The sequence below is a fragment of the Tursiops truncatus genome, chromosome 6 (genome assembly GCF_011762595.2).
Source record: "Tursiops truncatus isolate mTurTru1 chromosome 6, mTurTru1.mat.Y, whole genome shotgun sequence".
In the NCBI taxonomy this organism is placed as follows: Eukaryota; Metazoa; Chordata; class Mammalia; order Artiodactyla; family Delphinidae; genus Tursiops; species Tursiops truncatus.
Window position 1 is genome coordinate 114,397,881 of NC_047039.1, and position 23,443 is coordinate 114,421,323.

At 63.0% G+C, this 23,443-nt stretch overlaps 1 protein-coding gene and 1 long non-coding RNA gene across 6 annotated transcripts in view; one reads left to right on the forward strand and one right to left on the reverse strand.

Annotated features, from left to right (window-relative positions):
• The window catches only part of NOTCH1 (notch receptor 1), a 46,805-nt gene extending 37,218 nt beyond the window's left edge, over window positions 1-9,587 (reverse strand). For 2 of the 3 annotated variants that reach the window (XR_012332771.1, XM_073806833.1), the window contains exons 1-2: window positions 7,950-8,133; window positions 7,513-7,594 (exon numbers count right to left, since the gene is read on the reverse strand). Coding sequence is in view for 2 of the 3 variants with exons in the window: in XM_073806833.1 (XP_073662934.1) it covers window positions 7,513-7,594; window positions 7,950-8,118 (251 nt within the window). In the remaining variant the exon portion in view is untranslated. Of the gene's footprint in view, window positions 1-7,512; window positions 7,595-7,949; window positions 8,134-9,347 lie in introns of those variants that run through there. The other variant, XM_033859099.2, reaches the window with a different exon arrangement.
• LOC117312726 (uncharacterized) lies at window positions 8,586-21,464 on the forward strand. Of its 3 annotated transcripts, none has more exons than XR_012332773.1 (3): window positions 8,586-9,136; window positions 12,106-14,045; window positions 14,997-21,464. It is a non-coding gene; the product is annotated as an uncharacterized lncRNA (long non-coding RNA). The 3 variants fall into 3 exon arrangements; XR_004527207.2 differs by having other exon boundaries at window positions 12,106-12,183; window positions 13,777-21,463; XR_012332772.1 differs by lacking the exon at window positions 8,586-9,136 and adding an exon at window positions 9,633-10,676 and having other exon boundaries at window positions 12,106-12,183; window positions 13,777-21,463.
• The last annotated feature ends 1,979 nt before the right edge of the window (window positions 21,465-23,443 follow it).

Genomic DNA, 23,443 nt, shown 5'->3' on the forward strand with positions numbered 1-23,443 from the left:
TGAAAGCGGCTCCCACCCGGCACCCACCTGTCCCCGGGCAGCCGTGGGGTGGGAGTGGGCTCTGTGCGCCCGGCACCCGCCCCGCAACGACTCCCAGGTGAAGGCTGGCGGGGGCTGGCGGCCCGCCCGAGCGACTCTCAGGGCTGGGAACCGCCGTGTAGGCGTTGGAGGTGAGGCCTCCCCAGGGCATCCCCCGCCCCCATCGAGGCTCGCTGGGAGCCAGGACCCCGGGCACTCCTTCCAGGAAACCGTGAGGGCCCCAGAGGGCCGCCGCCATTGCTCAGGCGGAGAGAGGCTCCAGGTCAGACCTCCGAAGACGGCCCCCAGCCCCAGCCCAGGAGAGCCCAAGACCCCCCAGTGCAGCACGTGGCAGGGGGTCCCGGGAGGCCTGAGCCGCAGAGTGGGGCGCGCTGCCTGGAAGGAGAGGCCGGGCCCTCTGGAGGTGTCCACACCCCACCTGATGGGTGCCCACTCAAGGCAGCAGCTCGGTGTCAGGAAGGGAGCGGGGAGCAGGCAGTGCTTGACCTCATACACTCCACAGTGTGGACGACGGGATGATGACCCCTGCCCCCAAGCCTGGGGGAGTGGACGGCGAGGTCGAGGGCCCCCTTTCCCAGAATGCTCCCATCGCAGGGGCAGAGGGTGCGGGGCGGGAGGAGAGCCTCAGAAGAAGGGACCACTCAGTGGTGAAACCCTGTTCCCGTAGCTCCATGCGTCCCAGAGATGCACAGAGAGCTACCCCCACCCGTGACGCGGGGACCAGCTCGACCCTCCCCACTGGGATGATGCTAACACCGTAGGAGGGCCACTTTCTCAAGGGCCTGCGGGCCCCTCTGGTGCCCTGGAGGAAACACGGAGCCTCCCTGAGCCCCGAGGGCCACTTGGAGGGGACCCATCTGTGGCTAAGAGCGAAGGGCCAGACCCCTGGCCCTCTCTCCTCTCACACAAGGCTGAGTGCCTCCTGCTGGGGTACACGCAGTAACTCTGAGCTGACCCTGAGGAAAGGATGTGCTCCCACCCCAGGGAGAGGCCGGGAAGCAGGCAGATGACGTGGGCAGGGGCCGAGGGTCTCACATCCAAAGCCTTACTGCCCGCCGCTGCCCCTAGCTGCTTCTCCTGCCTGCGGCTGCACTGCCTGCTGACCTGTCCCAGCCCATCTGCCCGCTGTCTCCGCGGTGGGCTCACTCCAAGGCCGCGGCAGGCCTGGGGCACCCGGGTGGGCTGTGCCCACAGCACTGGCCTCGCACCACAGGCAGTTAAGGCGTCTGCCCGGAAGTCTGGCTCCGAAACAACGAGCCCCCTTCTCCGCACAGGCCGGGCCTGCGTCTGCCTTGCCCGCCCAGCCCCAGCCCCAGCACCTAGTAAGTGCTCAATAAAAGTCCGCTTTCCCCTCGCATTCCTGACACTGACGCCGGGCAGGTGGGGCGCTGGCCCTGGAGCCCGGGTGCCCCTCCTCTGCGCCCGCTGGCGCTCAGCCGGCGCCAGCCAAGGCCCAGGGGCAGAAGCCGAGGCCGCAAGCTGACGTGGAGCCCTGAGCAGGCTGGCACCGCGGGCACGCTGGGCCATCCTAACGAATACACCCAATACGTGCCGGGCCCCACTCGAGGGGCTCCGCGGCTGCCAGGCGGCGGCCACACAGGCACGGAAATGAGCACCGACTCCTCCAAGAAGCCTCCCGCACGTCCACCACCCCCAACACCCACCCCCTCTGGACTTCTGTCCAAGCCCACATACGGACTAGGATGCTGGTGCCACCGCCAGCCAGTCCCTGACAGTCTCAGGCAGGTCAAGTCCAGCGCCCAGAGGAGCGAGGCATGGACATGCACACTGAGTGAACGAAGACGGGTAAGAGAGAGGAGAGGCACGGTTCCACGCGTGTGAAACGCCCAGAACGGGTAACGCCAGAGACAGGCAGCAGACGAGTGCTCGCCAGGGGCTGGCGGGGAGGAGAAGGGCGAGTGCCTGTTTAATGGGTACGGGATTTTGTGCCGGGTGATGAAAAAGCTCTGGAACGAGATACGGGCGATGGGTCCACAACCTTGTGAATGTACTGAACGCCACTGAAATGCACACGTTAACCAGCTAAAATCATAAAACTCAGGATGTGTGCAACTGGCCACCTAAAAGCAAATATCGATCCCCCCAATCTAGTCGTCAGCTCCCCGTGCTCTCAGAGAGCAGAGTCGGGGAGGGTGGCAAGGCCTCGAGGAAGGAGATGCCGGGGGAGAAGCCAACAGAAGCCACTCTGGCAAAGGGCCTTCCTCTGCCCGCCAGCCCCTCCTCTGCAGTACCTGTCAATCACTGCTCCCTCTCTAGTGGGTGTGTCCCCAGCCCAGCGGGCCAGGCGGTAAGGACACCAGAGCCCAGAGCTGGCCCCAGACCGGCAGAAGCTGCCCAGCTGCACAGCCAGGTCTGACTCCTGGGCACCTCTCCACGCCACCTCTCCACCTCTCTCCCACCACGCTGCTGCCCACTGCCACCATCCGGGCATCTACAGGCACATCCCAGGGTCCTGCGGGGATGCAGTTGGAAGGGAGCTCCAGCGGCCACTTAACCCCACACCCTCACGTGCAGAGGAGGAACCTGGGGCCCAGAAAGGAGACGCGAGTCCGAAGGGGCACAGCAAACCAGAGCCAGCTGGCTCTGTATCTGCTGGGTCGTCTGCGGCGGGGCACGAGGCGGGGCCCACCAGAGACAGCCCCGCCGGGAGCTTCGGGACCGTCAAACACATCCTGACCCACAGTCATGATGCCCCGGAGCCAGCCACTCATTAAAGCCTCCGGAAAGAGTCTGAAAAGTTCTGGATATGCCCGTACACGAAGGCAGAAGCTGATGCAAGCTGGCCTCACATCCCCACCCCCTTTCCCAGCCTCTTCATCTCTCAGCCTCAGCTTTCCCCACCTGGGGAAACTGGGGGTTTAGAGAAAAGCAGAGCTGGCCACCACCCCAAGGGGGCACGAGCCTGGAGAGGAAAAGTCTGCCGGGGGTTTTCTGAGGCCGGATAAAAGCAGCTGCCTGTGTGTGGAGGCCTCATCATTACATTCTTGAGGAAAGCGATCAGGGCGCTCATCAGCTCTGCAGAGCCACATCCTTTCACTATTTATAGACAAGGTACGAAGCAGGAAAGGCGCCCTCCCCACCCCAGGAGGGTGCAGCCCCTCAGCCCAGCCCGGCACTGCCCAGTGGGCCCCACCTGCCAGCGACAGCCATGGCCACCCATCAGGGTCACAGTCAATGAGGAAGACAGCCAGTCCCAGCTCTCCTGGGACCTTCGGACCGCCACCCAGCACTCGGGGAGTGGAGCCGTGACGCCCTCCGGACCTGCCCCCCCGGCCCTCCACTCCAGCTTCCCGGGGTCCCAGCACGCAGCCCACGCCCCCCGCCAGCCAGACCCCACTCAGCGGTCCTGATGAAGAGCTTCTCCATCAGCTATCTGCCCTGCCCCACTCTCTTCCAGCCGAGGGCACAGTTTTCCTTTTTTCTCTTTGTTAAAACACGTCACTATTATTTTCTCAACGGGAAAAACGTTGGCTGCTGTACAGAGGCAGGGCCAGGCCCCAGAAGGCACCTTCCTGCAGAGATCGCGTGTCCCTGGATGTCCCTGTGCGGTCAGAGGCAGGAGGTGAAGCTTTCTAGCTGACGCTGTGCGTTTACCGTGTGTTTTTCTAACCCTGCGTCCTTGGAGCCCGGGCTCTGCATAAACAGAGGAAGTCCTGTACAGACCTTGTTTGCTCTCAGCCTAGGAGCGAGGATGAGAATTAACCTGTTCCCCCCACCCCCACCCCACGCCTCGCCCAAGGCTCGCAGGTGACTCACTGGAAACAGACGGACCAGGTGACAGAGACGCAGAACGTTCCATCCCTCTGCAGCCGGGCAGCCGAGTCACTTCCACCCGACCCTCTGAACCTCCTCTTTTAAGGGAAGTTGCCGTCCCCGCCCTGCTTCCTCACAGAAGGGCCAGCGAGGGCCCGGGGCAGTGCAGGCAGGATGCGGCAGTGGTTAGGAACACACGCTCTGGAGAAAGAGCTAGGGCTGGGCTCCACTCTGCACTGTGTGATGCTGGGGCCGAGGGCCACCTGCTCTGTGCTCCGTTACATGCCTGATCCCACGGTTACGGGGTTGCTCCGAGCCCCACCCACCGTGCTCGCCTCCACCTGACACGTCACGTGTCACGCTGCCTCTCCTGCCCCCACACCGGAAAGTGGACTCCATGAGGGCAAGGGGCCGTGTCTGCCCTGAGCCCACGGCGCCCAAGTCCAGAACAGAGCCCAGCACGCGACAGGCGCGCAGAACCGCAGAAGCGAACGAGGAAGAGACGCTGATAGGAGCCATCGCGGGCGAGGAAGTCTCCGCATTGGCCGGCGCCTCCCAGGCAGCACGCCGCTCGCGCCCAGCAGGCCGCACCTCTCGGGCTCTCTGAGTTAACTCGCTAGCCAACTAAACACCCTCAAATGAGGATCCTGAAACCAGCAGCATCAACTCAAAAGGAGAAGACAGGGAGGAAACGGACCCTGGCCCGGTGCCTGCTGCGTGCCCCTCTTACGCAACCTTATGCATCACTGAGAGATCAATCGTGGGTCAGCCCTGAATGACAGACTGGGCGGGAGGGGGGGATCTGGATTCAGGTGACCCGATGACCTGAGGTCACGAAGCCACTGGGCGGCAAAGCCAGGCCTCAAATACAGGATCGGCCAAAGCTGAGGGCCGCCACACGCTGGCTGGCCGGACTTCCCTCCCAGGTACTCTGGGTGCGACGACGGTGCACCCCACTTCTGCAATCACCTGGAAGACGTCCCGGTAAAATTCTGACTTTCTCGCAGGCAGGGGGAGCATCTGAGCCATCCTGGGGCCTCAGCTCCCAGCCCAGCACCGGGCAGCACCCCCCCACCAACAAGCCTTTCAGACGGAAAACGCACGCTCACCCCACAGATGGCAGCCCCCAGAGGCCTTCCCACACTGCCACCCCAATCAAAAGGAAAGAGGGGGAGCCCACTTCGGTATCTCCTCAGCACTGATGGGGCGGCACGGAGGCTGGAGATGCACAGGGGGTCGCAAAGACCCGCCTCAGCCTGCCCCCCGGGCCACCAGCCTCCCCCGGCGGCCCCCGGGCCACCACACACAGCCAACGTCCAGAGACAGCACTCCGCCCGTGGGGACACGCAGCCTTCCCGCCGCGGCCACTGGCCAGCCGGGCACGGGCTCTCTGTGACCTCCCGGAGGGCCTTCACACCAACACGAACCTCTTTTTCCCACCCTGAGCCCTGCAGACACCTGACTGGCAGCTTCGGGGGAAGGTTCCTTCTCTTTGGGGTGGAAACAGATGAGTCACCTGCTATTAACGCGCCTGGCACAATGACACCACCGTTTCCCACGCCCTGGCCATGCGGGAGCCAGCAAGTCAACAAGAAAGTCTAGGAACTTTCTGAGGGTCCTGCTGGATGCCGCCAAGCTGGAACTCACAGCCAGGTCAGCAGGGCCCCAGAAGCCTGCACCCGGACACCTCTGAGGAGACAAAGTGGCTCCCCCTCAGCTAGGAGAGCAGGGCCTCCCCCATGAGCAGACCTCCCGGGGCCTCCGCGCAACGGTGGGTGATGGGCAAGAGCGGGAAGGCACAGGCCCCGGGGTGGCCGCAGCGCCCCCCAAACTGCCCAGTGAGCCTGGACCCATGCCTCTGCAGAGCCGGGACTGGCCAGCCGGTCGCAGCTCTGATACCCTTGCCTCCCACCCGGGATGCCCAGTGGTGCGGCCTCCGAGGACGGCGCTTCCGTTCATCTTCCAAGTGGCTCTGTGGGGTGTGCACAATGGGGTCTCTGTGTGCCGAGCCCGGCCGGGTGCCAGGCCAGACAGGCAGGCTTCCCGCCAAGGGGGGGGCGGGGCGCCGGGCCCAAGGGAGGAGAAAGGCCGGTACCACAGCCCTGGTCCCTGGCCGTCTTGGGGGGCAGGACTCCCAAAGTGCCCAGGCTTGGAGAGTGGGAGAGCACACCCCCATCCCCTGAGGCCAGCGAGTAAGCCGCCGCAGCATGTACCCCAAGGCACCCCCTTCCCTGCCCAGGCAACACTCGGCTGGAGCTTTGGCCCCGGGAGGCCCCGGGCTGTCCGGGCTCCCCGATCAGACAAGAAGAGACTGCTCCCACTTTCCTCAGCACAGCACTGCCCCCCACCCTCCCAAAGCCCTCTGCAGAGACGCGGAGGCTGCCCCCCGCCCCTACACAGGAGCTCGAGCTCGAGGGGCGGCAGGGAAGGAGTCTGCATTCTGGGAAGCCACGCATAATTAATCACCCAGCATTAATCCACCTCCCCAACAATAGGCACTGCACTTCCACTGAATCCCAGCTGTCGGTCTCTGAATGAAAGGAAACAAGATTTAGGGCATCAAGCGTCGGTGAGGCTTCTGCAGGAGAAAAAGGCCCCCAAAAAGCAAAAAAAAAAAAAAAAGTAGTGTGCATTCATTAGCGTCTGACAAAGACACAATGCACTTTGTCCATTAAACTGCTCACAGACCTGCTTAATTGGCTTCAGTCTGGGGAGGGTAGGAGGCAGTGGAAGGAGGGGCTGCTTGCCCACTGGCTGGGCAGCAGCGAGCCCGGGCTGGGGGTTGTCAAGGGAATGGGTCCTCAGCAGTTGGAATGAGGGCGCGCCACTTCGGCAGCCTGGGGAGGGGGGCGTTTCTCCAGCCAGCAAGCACCTCCTCATTATTCCCATCAGGGACGAACTCAAGTTGAAGGGCATCAGCCACAGCAGAAAAACTTCCCTAAGGCTGACTGGTACTCAGAGGCAGGCGGCCAGGCAGGAGATTCTAACCAGATTACCCGACCACAGACCTCAGTTCGCAGCTGAGGACCCAAGGCTGGGAAGGTGAAGGGCCAGCCGGTTAGGAGGCCAGAGCTGCAGATGCCAGGACAGAAACCAAGTTTCTGGCAGACACTCCCACCCCCACCCCCAACGGAGGGGGGCACAGCCAACCAGACGAGTTCCAACTTCCCTTCCCCAGCCCCACCTGAGGCCAGAGAGAAGAGGCCGGGAAGGCAGAGGGCTGGGAAGGTGGGTTCGGCTTTGACATTGTCGGTTTCTTGCTGAGGCGTCACCTGCCCAGGAGGCGCTCACCTGCCCAGAAGAGGTACCCCCGCCGCTGGCAGGGCGGTTGGCAGGGCGGTGAGGGCTGGGCCTCTCTACAGATGCTCCAGCGCCTCCCCGGCAGGTCAAATTATTTCTCAGGGACTCCGGAAAGAAATGGGGTACCAGCGATCCCCACCTAGCTCCCCGGGAGCCTGAGGTGGCCCAAAAGGGAGCGCTCCAGCCTCTACGGGCCGGGCCAGCTCCACACGCAGCATAATTGCTGGTGATTAGGTAATTGCCAGACTTTGTCCAATAAAACTAGCACGTGACCGCGCCCAGCCTCTGGGCCGCCTCCAGAAGACAATGGCCCAGTGTTCTGTCCCTGCTGGCCCGCTGCAGGAGGCCGGGGCTCCGCTCCCAACAAAGCAACAGGTCCCTGCAGGGGCGCATACTCACACACAGGCCTCGGTGCCGTTGGGGAACACTTCACACTTCCCGCCATTCAAGCAGGTCTCGCTGGGCTGGGAACATCGCAGGCCTGGGGGAGGCAAAGGGAGACGTCAGCCTGGCCAGCACCCCAAGGGGCACTGCCCACCCCTCACCTCCTGTCATGCGGTTGCTGGGGGCCCCAGGAAGCCTGGCGTGAACCCCAAGGGGATTTAACATTCCGCCCAGAGTTCTGGGGTCAGCGATGGAGGGAGGGGGAGCCCATTGATGGGGGGCAGGTGGCTAGGTCATGCTCAAAGTGGAGGCGGGGTGGCCTGAGACGCCTCGGGGACAGCAGTGGAGGAAAGCTGGGATGACCCCGGGCCACGCTCCCGCTCCCGAAGTTCTCACTCCCCACCCCATCTTCACTGGGGACCCTGGCTGGGCTGAGGCCCCCATCCAACCACCAGGATTGTCTTGCTGTTCAAACAAGTTCTTCGAGGGGGCGGCGCTGAGTGGGGGGTGGGCAGCCCTGGCCACACTCAGCTCCTCCGCTCGTGGGAAAATGCGACAGCTGCAAGGCCCGCTGCCCCTCCCGCCAACAAAGCGCCGGCCGGAGGAATCAGAGCGGCCCATTGTCGCGCCAGGGCCGCCTCCTGGGGCACCGGGACTGCACCCCAGGGACCGGGCCGCGCCTCCACGCCTCCACCGACACCCAATACCAGCTCCCCAGGGCGGGCATCTTCAGTGGCAGCCCCCCCCACACACACAGAGCCCCAGGGGAGGGGGATGAAGATGCTCCATTTGGAAGGAACTCGACCCCATTCCCTGGAAGGGGTCAACCAGTCAAGCTCCCGCCTCTTCCTCTTCCCAGGGCTACGTAATGAAGCCCCCCACGGGGGCCGGGGCGGGGTGTGACACCGAACCCTAACTTCAGGAACCGGGGAGCTAATGCTCCCTCCAACTTTTAGCGGAAGAGAAGAATTAATCACCATCCGATTCCTCGGAGATCCTCTTGACGTGAAGTGGAGAGAGGAATGACCGCCCCCCCCACACGCCGCCCCCCCCCCTCCCCGCAAGGTTTCCAAACTTGAACTCCACAAAGTGAAAGTCCCATCAGTAGCAGCTGTCTTCCGCACACACGCCCCCCTCCCCAAACTGTGAGCCGGGATGGGGGCAGCGACCCGGCGTGGGGAGGGGACACCGCGGGCGGGGCGGCCAGGAGCCCGGGGTCGCCTGGGTCCGCGCCCCTCGCCCCGGCCCTGCGCAAACTCTCTTACTCGGGAAGGAGGCCGGTCCCGCCGGGCCCGCCCGACTCCCCTCTGCCCACCACGCCCGGCGGCCGGGTCCGGCAGTGCGGCTCCGTAAAGACCAGCGCGGCGCCCCGGACCCCACGCTCCACGCTCCACGCCCCAACATCCGCCCCCGGCGCGGGCAAGAGGCGAAGAAAAAAGATAAATGGCCCCAAGGCAACAGGAAACCAAAACCGACTCGATTCAAACCGAAAAGTAGTAGGCAGCTCGTCCGCCCGCCCCGGCGGCGAGCCCCACGCGCGGCTGGCGAAGGACGAGCCCAGGACTGGGTCTCCCGGGCCCCCAGAGGCCCACGCCCGGCTTCAAACCCGGCCCCAAACTCGGTTCCAGGAGCAAGCCGCGTGAGTCCGCCCCGATGGGGCAGGCGGAGCAGGGGAGGGTCAGTCCTTCTCCCCGAGCCCGGGACTCCGGCCCCTACCCTGCCCCAGGTCGCCCGGTCCCCCTCCCCACCCTGGCCGCCCGCTCCCAGCCACCCGGGGCGCGCGCCTAGGGCGCTGCCAAAAGTTTCCGAAGGCGCGGAAAGTTGCGGGCTCGCGGCGGGCGGTCGCCTACCTCGTGCGGCGAGCGCGGGCAGCAGCGCCAGGCAGAGCAGGGGCGCCAGGAGAGGCGGCATGCCTGCCCGCCGGCTGCCCGCTGCGCCCGGTGGCGGCCTCCTGCGCCCGGCCGGCGGGGCTCGGGCGCACACGCGCGCTCCGGACTGTCCCACGGGCGGTGGCGGCCCGCTACTGCCCTCTCCTTCCTGGCTGGAGGGCGACGCTGCGCTCTCGCGACCTCGCCGGCCCGTCTCCGCGCCCGCGATCGTTCCTCCGCTGTGCCCGCGCCCCGCGCCCCGCGCCCCGCACCCCGCACCCCTGCGCTCCCTCCCACGGCCGAGGCACTAGTGAGGCGCTGGGCCGCCGTGCGCTCCGCCCCCGCCCCGCCGGCCCCGCCCCCGGGTCCCGCCCCCGCCGATCCCTCCGCAGCCGTCGCCCCCTCGCTGGCCGCGCCCCTCCGCGCGCCTGGACCAGCCCTGCACCTCCTTGGGGTGGGGCGCGCGTCCCGAACCCGGGTCCTCCGGGGTTGGGGGCCGCGGCGGTGCGGAGCGGGGTTGGGGCCCGGCCCTAGGGACTACTTCTCGTTCGAAAGTTTTCGGAGGCCAAAAGTTTGGTCCGTGGCTGCGGAAGGATCCGCTCTGTCCTCAGCCGTGCTCGGCGACAATTGACAACGATTTACATCTCAATAGCGGAGGAGGCGCGGGGCGAGTGGGGAAAGGGGAGCCTGCGGGAGGCCTTGCCCCGCGAGGAGCTGGGCCCCGGCAGGTGGGGAGGAGCTGCCGAAGCCCCGTTTGGGGGACTCTGGGAGGCGAGCTCTGGGAGAAGTCGCGCCCTGGGCAGTCCTGGGTGCACCCCTGGCCCGGGGCTCCAATCTTAGGAGCCCGTGGTCGCAACTTTAAGCCTCTGAGAGATCGAGCCCAGACACCCGTGGCTGTGAAGGTCGGGGCACTTGACCCTAAGGGATGGTGGTACCAGGGCCGCAGCCTCTGCAAAGGGGGCTCTGGGTGCCCCCAAGGAGGCATCCTGGGGCCAATGCCTGACGCCTGGCCAGACGGATTGCGCACCAGCTCCCGCAGGAGGGACCCACCTCTAGACGCCCCTTGGTCACTGTCCTACCCCTTCTTGGGCGCCTCCAGCCTAAGGAGCCCGGCAAAGCACCCGTGGGCCGAGCAGACCTGGTGGTAGCGCTCACGCAGCCCTGGGCCCCTCCCACATGCTCCTTCCAGATGATTTATTTCTCCACCACGATGCCAGATTTGGACATCCTGTGCCAGCCCGGGTTAAGTGCTGGGCGTCCAAAATGCCTGCCATAGACCCTACTAAACCAAAGTTTACAGCCTCGCACTGGGTACGGGCACCACCCTGTGGTGGGGGTGGGGGTGGGGGCTTCCTGGAGTAGGTGATACCAAAGGGGAGCCTTAAAGGCTGAGAGGGACCTAGCAAGGTAAAGGGTCCGGGGCAGGAGAACCCTCAGGAATGCAGAAATCCCAGAGGCTGGCTGAGGAGCAGCCCTTGCCAGGGAGGCCCAGAGAGGTGGGCAGAGTGGGGTTGCCAGGTCGTGGGCAGATCGCACACCTGACCCCAGCCCGCCCTTCTTGGCACACCTGTTGCGGGGCACTGGTGGCAGCTGGGCTGCTGCTGGGAGCACAGGAGGGACAGCCGGTCCAGGCCCCCGGGCAGCTACCACTGGAGCCACCCTGGCCTGCCGCCTCCCAGAAGCTGGGCGCTTCTCAGAGCCTGGGGTAACTTCTCTTGGGGTCAGTGCCCAGGAGAGGAGGCGTCTGGAGACAGCAGAGATGTTTATAGAATGGCAGCCAGGAAGCCTGGCGGAGCAGATTTTCCGTAGAAGGAAGAGGGGGGTTGCGAAGTCCCTCCATACCTCCCTCCAGCTCGCAGTCTCAGGGCTCTGCACACCACAGCCCCTTCGTCTCCCGGGGATGGACTGAGGACCTCCGGCCAGGCACTCCCCCGGGGCCATTGCCTGTGTGCCCTCCATCAGAGCTAGCATCTCTGCCGATAGGCCCCAGGCCGAAAGTGAAGGCCCACCAGCCCTGGCTTGGGAGCAAGTTCTCAGCTTTCCATCAAGGGGCAGCCCTGGCGGAGGGCGCTGGGGAGGCGGGGAGTCTTACCTGGGTCTGCCCGGCTGTGCCCAGTACCCTGGGCCTCTGCCCAGGAGCTGGGTGCTCTCATTAGCCCGTGGTACAGACAGCGCAGCTAGGCCCCCCAAGCTTCTAAGCCCTGTGCCACCTGCTTCCTGGGATATCCCATGGGCGACTCGGGCCCCCGAGGAGATCCTGGGAAAGCCAGAAGTGCCTGGGGCTGGGGAGGGGCTTGTGTGAGGCCAAGGACAGGGCCTGGGCTGGGCGTCCCTCCCCTCCAGGCCCTGGCAAGTGGGCACGGAGCTTTTTCGTTCACAAATTCACCAATTAGGCCGGGGATTTCTGGCCTCCCCTTCTCCTCTCTTTATCAAGCTTCCCAGGCCAGGGGGTTTGAGGGAGGAGAGGACTGGGGCGTCCCCACGGCCTAGATCCTGGAGACCTTCTCTCAGGATGGGCAGCCTAGGGGCAGCCCTGGTTGGGGTATGTTGGGGAAGATAAGGAGAAACAGGGAGGGGAGGGGAATTTGGGGTGCTGGCCGGTTCCAGAGCCCAGTGCGAGGGTGGGGCCTGGGATGGGCAGAAGTTGAATCAGGGTACGGCAATGGGACACCACTTTGGGCTTCCTGGCTGGCTTATGTTGGGCGCTGGGGCCAGGTTCTCAGGGAAGTCCCCTGCACAGGCGCTGAAGGAAGAGCCCCCAAGCGGTCTGAAGAACCTGGGACCAGTGGCGGTGAGGCGGCAGGCCCGGCTCCCAGAGGTGAGTGTCCAGCGGCCACGTTCTTCTCCAGGGTCCAGCTTGCCGGGCCCCGAGGGGGAGAAGGCCCTCACGCTCTACACCCGAGGCTGAGCTGGGTCAGTTCCCCTGTCTCTTGCCTCCAGAGATGCCATCGTCAGGATGGGCTGAGCTGACGGTGGCCCATTCCTGCCCCGCAGAGAAAACCCACCCAAGCCCCCTCCTGCAGGGGGTCCAGCATGACTCGGCCTGCTTGGTGGGTGGGGGGAGCATGTTTAAAGCCGCCCCCGATTCTGAGGCACAGCCGGGCTGAGACTCCTGGTCCTGGGGCCCCAGCTCCTCTCTTTCCTACAATGGCTGTTCCTAGCACTTCAGATGCGCCCCTGTGACCCCCGCAGCCCGGGGGTCAGGGTAGCGTCATGCACGTGACTTTTCCGAGACGCTGTGACAGGACTGGTTCTGGGTCACCCAGGTCCCCGCCTGGCTCTGCAGCAGGCAGATGGGCTCCGGAAGCCTGTGGTGTGGCAGGCTGTCTGTGACCACGACAGGGCCGCTCCCGCCCTGCCCTCATGTGCTGCTAACAGCTTGGTGTGGGTGATGGCGGCCCTGAGGCAGAGGAGACAGGGTGTCGGGAGGAGGGGTGAGGGCTCGGGGGCGGGCCTGAGAGTGGGGGGGCCTGTGACGGGCACACCGGCCTGACCGGATGGGGGTCATACCAGCCAGGGCAGCTGTGGGGCGATTCCAGAACACCAGGGGTAGGGCTTGTCCACCTTTGGAAGTTAATTGTCAAACGTATCTGAACTGCTTGCAAAGAGAGAGCCCAGGGACCTGAGACGTGTCCAGCCTCCTACCCCACCACAGCCAGGCCCAGGCCCGGCACCGGACTCTGTGACCAGCAGGCCCACTGAGGGACCATCCCTGCTCCCTGGGCTCAGTCTCCTCCACTATCAAGAGATTTCCGAAGTCCTGTTTACATTTTTCTACTTGAAACCAAGCCAGAACATTTCCAGAGGTTTGAGCGTTTTTCCCGGACGTGGTTTCAGTGGCTGTGTGGCGTGGCTTCAGGTGGACGGGCCAGGGCTGGCTCCCCAGCCCCCTGTGCTGGACCCCGGGCTGGGCGTCCCTGTGTGCTTACGTGTGGAAGCTCTGCTAGTTCCTGGACCTTCTTTCCCAAGGTTGGATTCAGGCCGACGTTGGAGGACTTCCCTTTATCCTGAGAAGGGAAGGGGCGGGCTGGGGTCTACAGTTTGCTTCCTGCCCGCCCTCGCCCCCCCAAGCAGGGATCCACTGTCGCCCAGGCCCGGATGTGCACCCACCTGTCTGTGTTGGGAGTGGGCCGGTTGGGGCCACTGCAGGTGCCGGCATTTCCCCTGGGCCAGCTTTGCCAGGCCTGATGGGGGAGGCCCCCTGCAGTGGGTCAGTTCCCCGCTCTGCTGTCTGCATGTCGTGTCGTGTCCTCTGCTGAAATGACCCCACCCTCATCGGCCTTCACCTCCTCCAGGAAGGTGTCACAGAGCCCCTGGGCCTCCCAACTACTGCACCATCGTACGGTATTCCTTGGGGGGTGCGGTCCCGGATGTAAGGACCTGTCACTGTGTGTCCTGCCCCTTCCAACAGATGCAGACGGACCAAGACAGCTCCATAACGCGGGACCCTGCACCAGGCCCTGCCCTGCTGAGGGTCCTGTCCACCTGCCGCCCACAGGGGTCACTCCTTGGAAGCCCCAAGGCCTCTCGGCAGCTCAGGGCCAGGAAGCAGGTTGGCCGTGAGCCGCCCTGCTGCCCACGAAGCCCAGGAAGGAAGGTCAGCATCTCAGAGACAGGCACAGAGCCTGGGAGCGTGTTGCCCGGGCAAGTCCCCTGACAGGTAGCTGCCGCCCTGAGCAGGTGAGCCGATGCGGCCCAGCTGGTGTGGGCTCCGAGGGCCGCGGGACTGGCCCTGGTCCTTGTCATTTGAGGAATGGGCTGCGGGGCAGCCAGAGGAGCACAGGCCCTGGCAGAGACCACCTGCTTCTCCCCAGGAGCCCCTGGACTAACTGCTCAGGGCACTGGCCCCAACGGCAGGGGGCCCTGGGCCTGGTCTCCCAAGCTCTGAGAAGGAGGGGCCTGCCTGGACCTCTCCAGGCCCCCCGACCCCCTCCGCTGCCCACAGAGCCTGGGCGGAACTGGGCCTGGGGTTGGATCACTCAGGGTTCGGTGGCCCACCTCTGGGTGCCCCTGGGGGACAGCCGGCCTCAGAGGAGGAGGAGCCTGCCCAGACTCCAGGGCACTCCAGGCTGGGCCTGCTGAAACCAAGGAGGGACCCCGGTGGGGCGGGGCTGGGCTTGAGCTGACCTCTCCTGGCAGGGCCTGGCAGAGGGGCTGCGGCAGGGACGCTGTCACCCTGCCCACTTTATGCACACTGATGCTCTGGGGGGACTGTGGAGCCCAGCCCGGTCTAGGTCTCCCCCTCCCACCCCCGGGGATCCTGGGACCCCTGCAGAGCCGGCTGGGAGTGGGGCTGGCCCTGCTGGCTGCAGCTCAGAACTTTCTCCAAAGAGAAAGGGCCCCGAGGGGGGCAGTGGGGGGGGGCGGTGGGAACTGCTTGGCCCCATCCCTCAAGCTTCAGTAGGAGCCTCTGCAGACCTGAGTCACTCACCCAGGGAAGAGCCGGCCAGGCTCCTTCCTCCCCCCACTTCCCTCTCCCCTTCCTTCCTTCTTTCTTTCCTTTTCCTTCCTTCCGTCTGTCATCCCTCCCTCCCTCCTCCCTCCCTCCCTCCCTCCTTCCCTTTCTTCCTTTCCGGGGTTAAAAATAGCTGGAAATTACCTTCTAAAAAAAGTCCATTTTTATTTTTACAGGGAAGGTATAGGCTTCTCACAGCAAACTCTTTCTGCCCCAGCGGGAATTGCTGGAAGGAAGCCAGGAGTCCCCTCAGACCGTTTGTCCCCCGCACTCTCTGCACCACGCCCCCATCCCCACCGGCTGCCCTGTCCCCCAGGCGGGCCTTCGAGGGGACCCTCAGCCCCTCAGCAAGTTTCTCAGGGCCGCCTGGGTTTCCTCCCATTTGCTTCAGACACATTTAAACATGTCTAGGGCTTCCCCCTCCCCCATACTCCCCCCAGCGGCCCCTGTTACAAAGAAAACGGGCCTGGAAATCAGGGTTTGGGTTACAGGGAGCACGGGGAATCGCGTTCCCGAGGTAAACGGAGCACAGGCATTAGCAGGTACGGCACATCTGTGAGTTATTTTCATGTCTCCAGGGGGAAGGGAAAAAACCCCAACAATCCTTAAGTAAGACCAGAATTCTTCTATATTTCTGCCTTGACAGCTAAGGAAAAAATTTGCCAAAAACCAGAGGCGCTGCAGAGTGTTGGCGTGGGAATGTTAGTTTAGTCAGAGACTTGCTCTGGGCCATTTAAATAAAAACAGGCACTTTGGTGACAAATGCCAGCGGCCGAGCCTGCGACTGGAGCTTCTGCCATCCAGACGGGCTTTTGCAACCCCCTCTCGCGTCCCTTTTTCCTCGGCCTTTCCAGCCTCCTTATCTTCATAATCAGCATCTCGTGGGTAAACATTCATTGCAATAATTCTCAAAAATCAGCAAGGAAAGCCGTCTTTCACGTGGCCCCGGCTGGAGAGAGGACCGCTCAGCCGTCGGAGCCCGCCCCAGGGGCCTGCAGCCGCTGGAGGGTCTTTGCACAGCGTAAATCAGACCGACTATCGCTCAGGCACAGGGAGGATAAACACGCTTCAGCACTGTGGGAACCAGCAGGCCGTGATGGGATTAGCTTGCAGGTTCCCAGGGGCGCGCGGCCTTTGGGGGGGCCGCCGCCCCTCCTCACCTCCATGCGGGACCTGCCGGGGTGTCTGCTGTGCGCTGAGCATCTGCGTGGGCACCCATGAGGCCGGGGTGAGGGGCCTCATGGGTTTTTTCCCTCTTTGGTTCCCACGCACCTCGTGGAAGGAAAGCTGGTTCCCGTGCCTGTGGGCAGGGCTGAGAAGGGGCGACAGGGGCCCAGGGCTCTGCTGGTGCCGGGGGAGTGTGGGGGAAGTTCTCCCTCGGCCACCCCCCTGCTGTGCAGGGCACTGGGGGAGAGGGGCGCCTCCCCCCTCCCTGGGGACCCTGACTCGCAGACGGGTCCGTCCTCCCTTCCCCAGAGCTGGGGGTCCTGAGTATGCTTGGACTAACGTCTGTTCCTCACTTAGAACAGCAAGGCTTGGGGTAAATTCAAGCGGAGAAACGTGACGCAAAGCAGACGCCATCTGTGTGGAGACCCCCGTGCTCTGCCCCCCGCAGCCTGGGAGCCTGGCAAAGCTGGGGGCGGGGAGAGGCCTTATCACTCCGACGCCCGACCCCGGTGACTGCAGGGGGCCGGCGGGTCCCAGAGGACCTGAGGCGGTGTGCCGTCCATCCATCCGTCCATCTGTCTGTCCCTGTGCCTGGGCCCCTCACCGGGCCGGGGCTGCAACCCCCAGGCAGCAGTTACGCACCGGTGTCAGTGCTAGGAGGCCACCTGAGCCCCGACCTCTTCCACGGGCTGGGCCTGGCCCGCGGCCCAGCTGACCCCCAGCTGAGAAATGGACTGGCGCCCGGACCACAGGGGTGCCATGGCAGGGGGTTAAGCCGGGGTGTGAGAAGATCTCTGGCTCTGCGTCGAGCAGGACGGGTGCCCCGGCCAGGGAGGCGAGAGGGCCTTTCGTGGACTCAGAGGACATCGCTCCTTCCCGGTTGTGTGACGGGGCTGGCGGGAGGCGAGCGCTGGGTGCCGCTGGGCGAGGTCCGCTCAGGAGGCTTCTCTGAGGAGGCGACGGGGGGGTGGGTGGAGGCAGAGACCCCAGGAAGTGAGGGACGTCTGGGCAGAGTGGCCCCAGCACACCCAGCTCTGCTCCCACGGGGACCGGCCACGGGGGCCAAGGGCTCGCTTGTGCCTTTAGCCTGGCGGCCCACGGTGGGCCTTTGGAATAAAATCGGACAAGTCCGACATCGTCCACCGGCCCAGTCTCCCTCACTGTGCCCGGCTCTGCCTGCCGGGAGCAGCTCCTCGTTTGTCACTTGCCACTCGTGGCTGTTATGAGCTGAACTGTGTCCCCCAAAGATGCATCGGGTAGTTTCCTCCTGGAACCCGTGGATGTGACCTTACTTGGAAATAGGGTTTTTGCAGATGTGATCAAGTTAAAATGAGGTCCGACTGGAGTATGGTGGGCTCCCATCCAGTGACTGGGGTCCTGAGAAGAGGGAATTTTGGACCTGGGCGCAGGCGCCGTGAAGACAGACGCAGAGGTCAGGGTGATGCAGCCACAAGCCCAGGAACACCAAGGACTGCCAGCCTCCGGCAGGAGCTGCAGAGGCAGGAAGGACCCTCTCCTAGAGCCTCCGACACCTCGATCTCGGACTTCTGGCCACGAGACTAACACGAGGGGGTTTAACTCAGAGAAAAATGGTTCTTGAACTTCACAACCTTTGCGCTAGGCTGTGTGAAGTTGGCAAAAGGGGGGATGGCGGCGAGGTGAGTGGGGGCGTCTCGGGGTCCCGCTTCCTCGGGAAGGAGCGTGGGAGGTTTGCCGCACCTGCCTCCACGCCCACTGGCGGCACATGGGTACATCAGGTCCCTCTTTAGCTGAAACAACGTGATGAGAGGCCTTGCTGTCTGTTAGATTGTGGAGTGGGACTCCGCTTGTCACAGCTGGCAGGGAGAGCACCGCTCTGGTGCCCCCCCACCCCGGCTTTCTGGTAGCTAAAGGGCTCTGCTCTGTGCCCACTGGTCCATGGCGCCGGGCCTATCCCTCCTCAGGCCAGGAGATGACCCGCCGCCTCCACAGGGTGCGAACACTCTGCTAAAATGCGACAACGACGCTGAAACCTGAACTTGCTCTGGCCCCAGACGCAGACTCCGACTGGCAAACTGTGCTGTGTTTGCACCACTGCGTACATCCAAGCCCGTGGGCTCAGCGTTTCCGAGGAAAGGACAAAACAACCCAGAGGGATTAGTGTGGGTTACAAACATCCCAAGTTGGCTTTAAAGTGGAAACTAAATCAGGGTGGGTTCACGTTCCCCGTGACTCAGGTGAAAAGTGAGGATGGAGCATTTCTCTCGGCCCCTCTGAGGCCTTTCTTCTGGGCGTTTCTTCCCAAGGGAGCCGGATGAGGGGTCCTCAAGGGAGCCGTGCTTCCTGTTTCTGCAGAACGAGGAAAACGGTTGCTTCTCAAATCTTCTGGGCCTTGCTTGGGTCCCCGTGCGGCTGACATCGGTCCCTGCGTGCGACTCCTCCATTTAACTGAGGGTGCGGTAAGGGAGCCGGGTGCGCGGGGCACACAGCCTGCTCTCCTGAGACCCAGTGTCCCAGCCCGACGAGCGGGGACTGACACCACATCTTGGCCTTTTCTCAGTCAGTTCATCTTCTCGTGCAAAAGTGGGCGATTTTGGTTCCAAAGGAGACTCTAGACCGCAGGGAGGCAGCCCCTGTGGAGTGGCCCAGCCCCTGCTCGCAGACCCCGCAGGGGGGCAGGGGTGGCTCGTCTGGGAGGTTCTGGAAGAAGGGGCCCTCCCCCCCTGCCACGCACGGCCCAGAAAGGCACCAGCTCCAAGGACATGTGCAGGACTCCAGGAGACAGAGGGACAGGTCTGAGATTTGGACCAGCGTCCCACTGGGAGGTTGTAGGGACCAGTGCCCGTCTCCCCGAGGCCCTTGTCAACGCCCCACACCACTGATTTCCACCCTCCACCCCCTCACATGCTGCTCAGTCCTGAACTGGGCCCTGGGGTGATGGACACCCCTGGCCTGTGTCCCGAGAGGCCCCCCAAGAAGGGAGGTGCTGTGAGATTCGGGGAGGCCAGTCTCTGCTGGAGCTGCACCCGGTGGGGGGGCAGCTTTCCCACCCCACGCCCAGCGGGAGGCCCCATTTCCTTGGAGCCCAGAGCCAGAAAACGGCTTCGCTCCGTGGACCCCTTCCAACGGGACCGACCCAGCCCCCTGGGGACCCTCGTCCAGACACGGCAGGGGCAGGAGGGCGGTGACCCTGAGAGCCACACAGGCCGGGGCCGGGCACCCAGGGACCTGGAGGGGCACAGCCGGGGGGAGGCCCAGGGAGGGCCAGGTCTTCTGACCCGGCACCCTCCTCTTGGTCACAGCTGAGCCGGCGGCCTCTGAGCTTCCCAAGAGGGGAAACCAAGGCAGAGAAGCCGGGGGCTGGGGCCACTGTTGTAGGCGGGTCGCGGGTGGCCTGGGCCTCTCTGCCTCCGTGGCAAGGCAACATTTTTTTTTTCACTTCGAGGCCAATGGGGGAAAAACAAAATATTTGTGTTTACTGGTTATATCTTTTCACACAAGTGAAAATGCCTCATCCCCCACCCCGTCACAAAAATTCAGACATTGCGGGCAACCCCAGCAGAGGTCGCGGGTTTGTTTTGTTTTTGTTTTGTTTTGTTTCTTTAATTTGGACTGAAGTATAGCTGATTTACGATGTTGGAAGCCGTGTTTTAAGTGCGTCTGGCGGCTTCTTTCCGCCTTCGTTGGAGTCCACAGCGTGGACTGTTTTGGGGTGGAGGCCCCTCCACTCTTGGGGTTCCCCTCCTGGGAGCCTCTGCAGCCCTGCACCCCGACCTCTGGGCCTGCCCTTATGGTTAGGCGTCGTGGTTATTTTCACGAGTCTTCACCCACTGGATCGGGATCTGCTCCTGAGGACAGGGCTTGGGTGGGACCGTTTGCCTGGGGTCCACAGAGCCTGACGCAGTGTAGTCACCCGGAGCGCCAGTCCTATGAGCGAGTATAAACTGGGGACTTCTGAGCCAGCGCAGGGCAGTCCCCACCTCCCACCCCGTGGTCCACTCTCCGGCACCTTACCTGTGGTCACACCCCTGTAGCCCAGGTCCTCTGCATCTCAAGGTCAGGAAAGCTCTGGGTTCTGGGCGGGCTGGATGGAACAGGGAACTAAAAACCACGACGAGCTGTGTCCCAAAGTCCTTGAGTCTCTTGGGGACATCCTGTGACCCAGCTGTGGGGGAGGGCCCTGTGGCCTGGCTGTGGCCATGGTCAGAGTCCCCATGGCCAGGGTGAGTGAGGGCACACGTTGGGGAGCGGTGCTGTTTTCCTTGGACGGTGGAGCTCATCTGAGACACCATGCCCTCGGGGGCTGGCCCAAGACACATTGCTTCCTTCCTCAGTGGAGGCTATCGTGGGCTGGAGGGGACCCCGAGGCCCATGTTCCCCAGGCCCTTCCCTGGACCTTGGGTGTTCTATTCCAGCATCTCCCGGGCAACCTGGCATCCCAGGAGCTGAGGGAAGACTCCTGAGAGCCTCCCCCGAGGTGCCGTGGGGTGCCGGGAGCAGAGGCAGTGGGGCATTCTCCAGGCCAAAGCCCACTGTAGCTGTGCTGTTGCACGAGTGTGTGTGTTCATATTTAAAAAGTGAGTTTAGGGACTTCCCTGGTGGCACAGTGCAACTAAGCCCGTGCACCTCAACTACTGAGCCTGCACTCTAGAGCCCGCGAGCCACAACTACCGAAGCCCGCCCGCCTAGAGCCTGTGCTCTGCAACAAGAGAAGCCACCGCGATGAGAAGCCCGCGCACCGCAATGAAGAGTAGCCCCCACTCGCTGCAACTAGAGAAAAGCCCGCGCGCAGCAACAAAAACCCAACGCAGCAAAATTAATAAATAAATTTGAAAAATAATAAAAGTAATTGAGTTTACGTTTGTTTTAGAATTCAGGCACACCTCGTTTTATTGCACTTCTCAGATATTGCATTTTTTACACGTTGAATGTTTGTGGCTACCCTGCATTGAGCAGGTCTATCTGAGCCATTTTTCCAACAGCATTTGCTCACTTCCTGTCTCTGTGTCACATCTTGGTAATTCTTGAAATATTCAAGCTTTTTCTTTTATTTATTTATTTTGGCTGCGTTTGGTCTCCGCTGCTGCGCGCGGGCTTTCTCTAGTTGCGGCAACTCTTGGTTGCGGTGTGCGGGCTTCTCATTGCGGTGGCTTCTCTTGTTGCGGAGCACAGGCTCTAGGCGCCCGGGCTCTGTAGTTGTGGCGCACAGGCTTAGCTGCTCCGTGACATGTGGGATCTTCCCGGACCAGGGCTCGAACCCGTGTCCCCTGCACTGGCAGGCGGATTCTTAACCACTGCACCATCAGGGAAGCCCTCAAACTTTTTCATCATTATTGCATTTGTTATAGTGACTGTGGTCAGTGATCTTTGATGTTACTACTACAACTCCTGCGTTTTTTAGCAATAAAGTATTTTTTAATTAAGTTCTGTACATTGTTTATTTTTAGGCATAATGCTAGTACGCGCTTAATAGACTACATTATAGTTGCACCGGGACCAAAAAATCCGTGTGACTGGCTTTACCGCGGTCCTTCTTTTATTGTGATACTCGCTTTATTGCCGGATCTGGAACTGAACCCACAGCATCACCAATACGTTCCCGTTGCCCCTAAGTGAGACCCTGCTCAGAATAAAAAGGCTGGGTTTTGTCCCGTGGGTTTTGGCTCTTCTTGTGCCCGACAAGTGCCCCAGTTCAAGAAGCGTCACCTCAAACGTCAGCCCCCAATAGGAGGAACACGGGGTGGGCGGGCCCTGGCACCGGGGTGATGATCGACTTCTGTACTCCCAAGGGTTCCAGGATCGCTCCTAAAGCCCGCGGGAGAGCTTGCGGGTTGCATCTTAGACTTTGGGGTCAGGACCCCCGATCCACATCTCTTGGCCACAGTCTAGCAAGCTAGGCAGGCTTACGCAGGTGGCTTTCCTGCTCTGAGCCCCTCCTCATCTGGAGGATGGACTCACCTCTGGCCTTGTGAGGGCACGAAGTGGGCTAAGTGGATGCTCAGTGCTTCTGGGTCTGGCTCATGGTCAGCACTTTCGGTGGACAGCTGTGGTTTGGAAACCTACTGTTCCCCTAAACATCGGCCTGTGTGCTTGGACTTCTGGGTCCACGGGTGGGCACACGCAGAGTCCCTCTTCCACAGGAGGTGCTGAGCAGGGGGCACCTGAGCCGCCTCTGCCACTCTGTGGGGAGTGGAACCCCAGGAGCCCAGAGACAGACAGAGACAAAGTCTAGATGGCACTGCTGGAGCCCCTGGATCCAGCCATACCTGAAGCTGTTGGGGTTTTTTGCTTGTGTGTTTCTTTTTGTTTCTTGGCCGTGCTGCGCGGCTTGTGGGATCTTCCTTCCGTGACCAGGGATTGAACCTGGGCCCTGGCAGTGAAAGCGCAGAGTCCTAACCACTGGACCGCCAGGGAATTCCCTACCTGAAGCTGTTCTTAATAACCCCGTTTATCCTTCCAGGGCTTTACTGTCCAAAAAGCAACTAAATATTCATCTTTGCCTTTTACCTCCAGCGACCCTGCTGGAGGCTGGGCAAGGCTATCCTGCCCGCAAGACCGCTGGGACACTGAGGTCTGCAAGAAAAGGACAGCATTCAGGATGGCCCAAGGCTTTGGAAGCAGAACCAGGATGAGAGTCCAGGCCTGTCTCCCTCCTCAGACCCCTCCAGGAGCCCCCTGGCTGGGCAAGCTCTGCCTGCCTGTGGGGCTGCTGTGAGAATGACCATCAGGGCTTCCTGAGCTGACCTGGTACCCTGCCAGCGCTGGGAGGCCTGGATGTCAAACTACAGCCAGAAACCCTCCCAAGGCCCACCCAGCGCCGCCCACCGCCCTCACCCCCGCCCCCTCCGGTCTCTGGACCACAGCCAAGTCAGCCTGAGAGGCCCCTGTGGTCAGCGACCTCAGGGCTTGGAGCAGACCCCTTGGCTCGCCGCCTGTCACAGCAGACAGTGAATCCACCCACTTTCTTCCCAGGTCGCCCGGGCCGGCCGGGGCTGCACCCTCCCTTCAGCCCTGGCTGCCAGAGCCCCCTTCCCTCCCGGGCCCAGCAGTGGGCACCCTCCCTTCAGCCCGGGCCCTTCATCCGCCCCTGTGCCCACTTCCTTCTTCAACCCTGGCCCGGCAGCTTGTCGAGGGGAGGGTGTTGGCTGCACTCAGGAAGCGTCCTGACCCTGATGTCTTCCCTCATGCCGAGCTGTGCCCGCTGCCGCCTTCATCCCAGCGCCGAGCAGGTGTTTCCGCACCCAGGCGCTCAGAGAACCTCCGAGCCTCGCGGCGGGAATTAGAGGCCCCCAGAGGCCCCACGGCTTGGCCACGGTTTCTGTTGACTCTTAGGAGAAGTTCCCATCCTCCTCGGCAGGAGCTGGTCCCCCAGCAACCAGCCAGCCCAGCCTGGCCCTCGCTGGGCAAGTCTCATTTCTGTCCTAAGATCACGAGGGGCCCGTGTCCAGGTGGGAGCCGTGGGGCTGGGTTCTCCCCT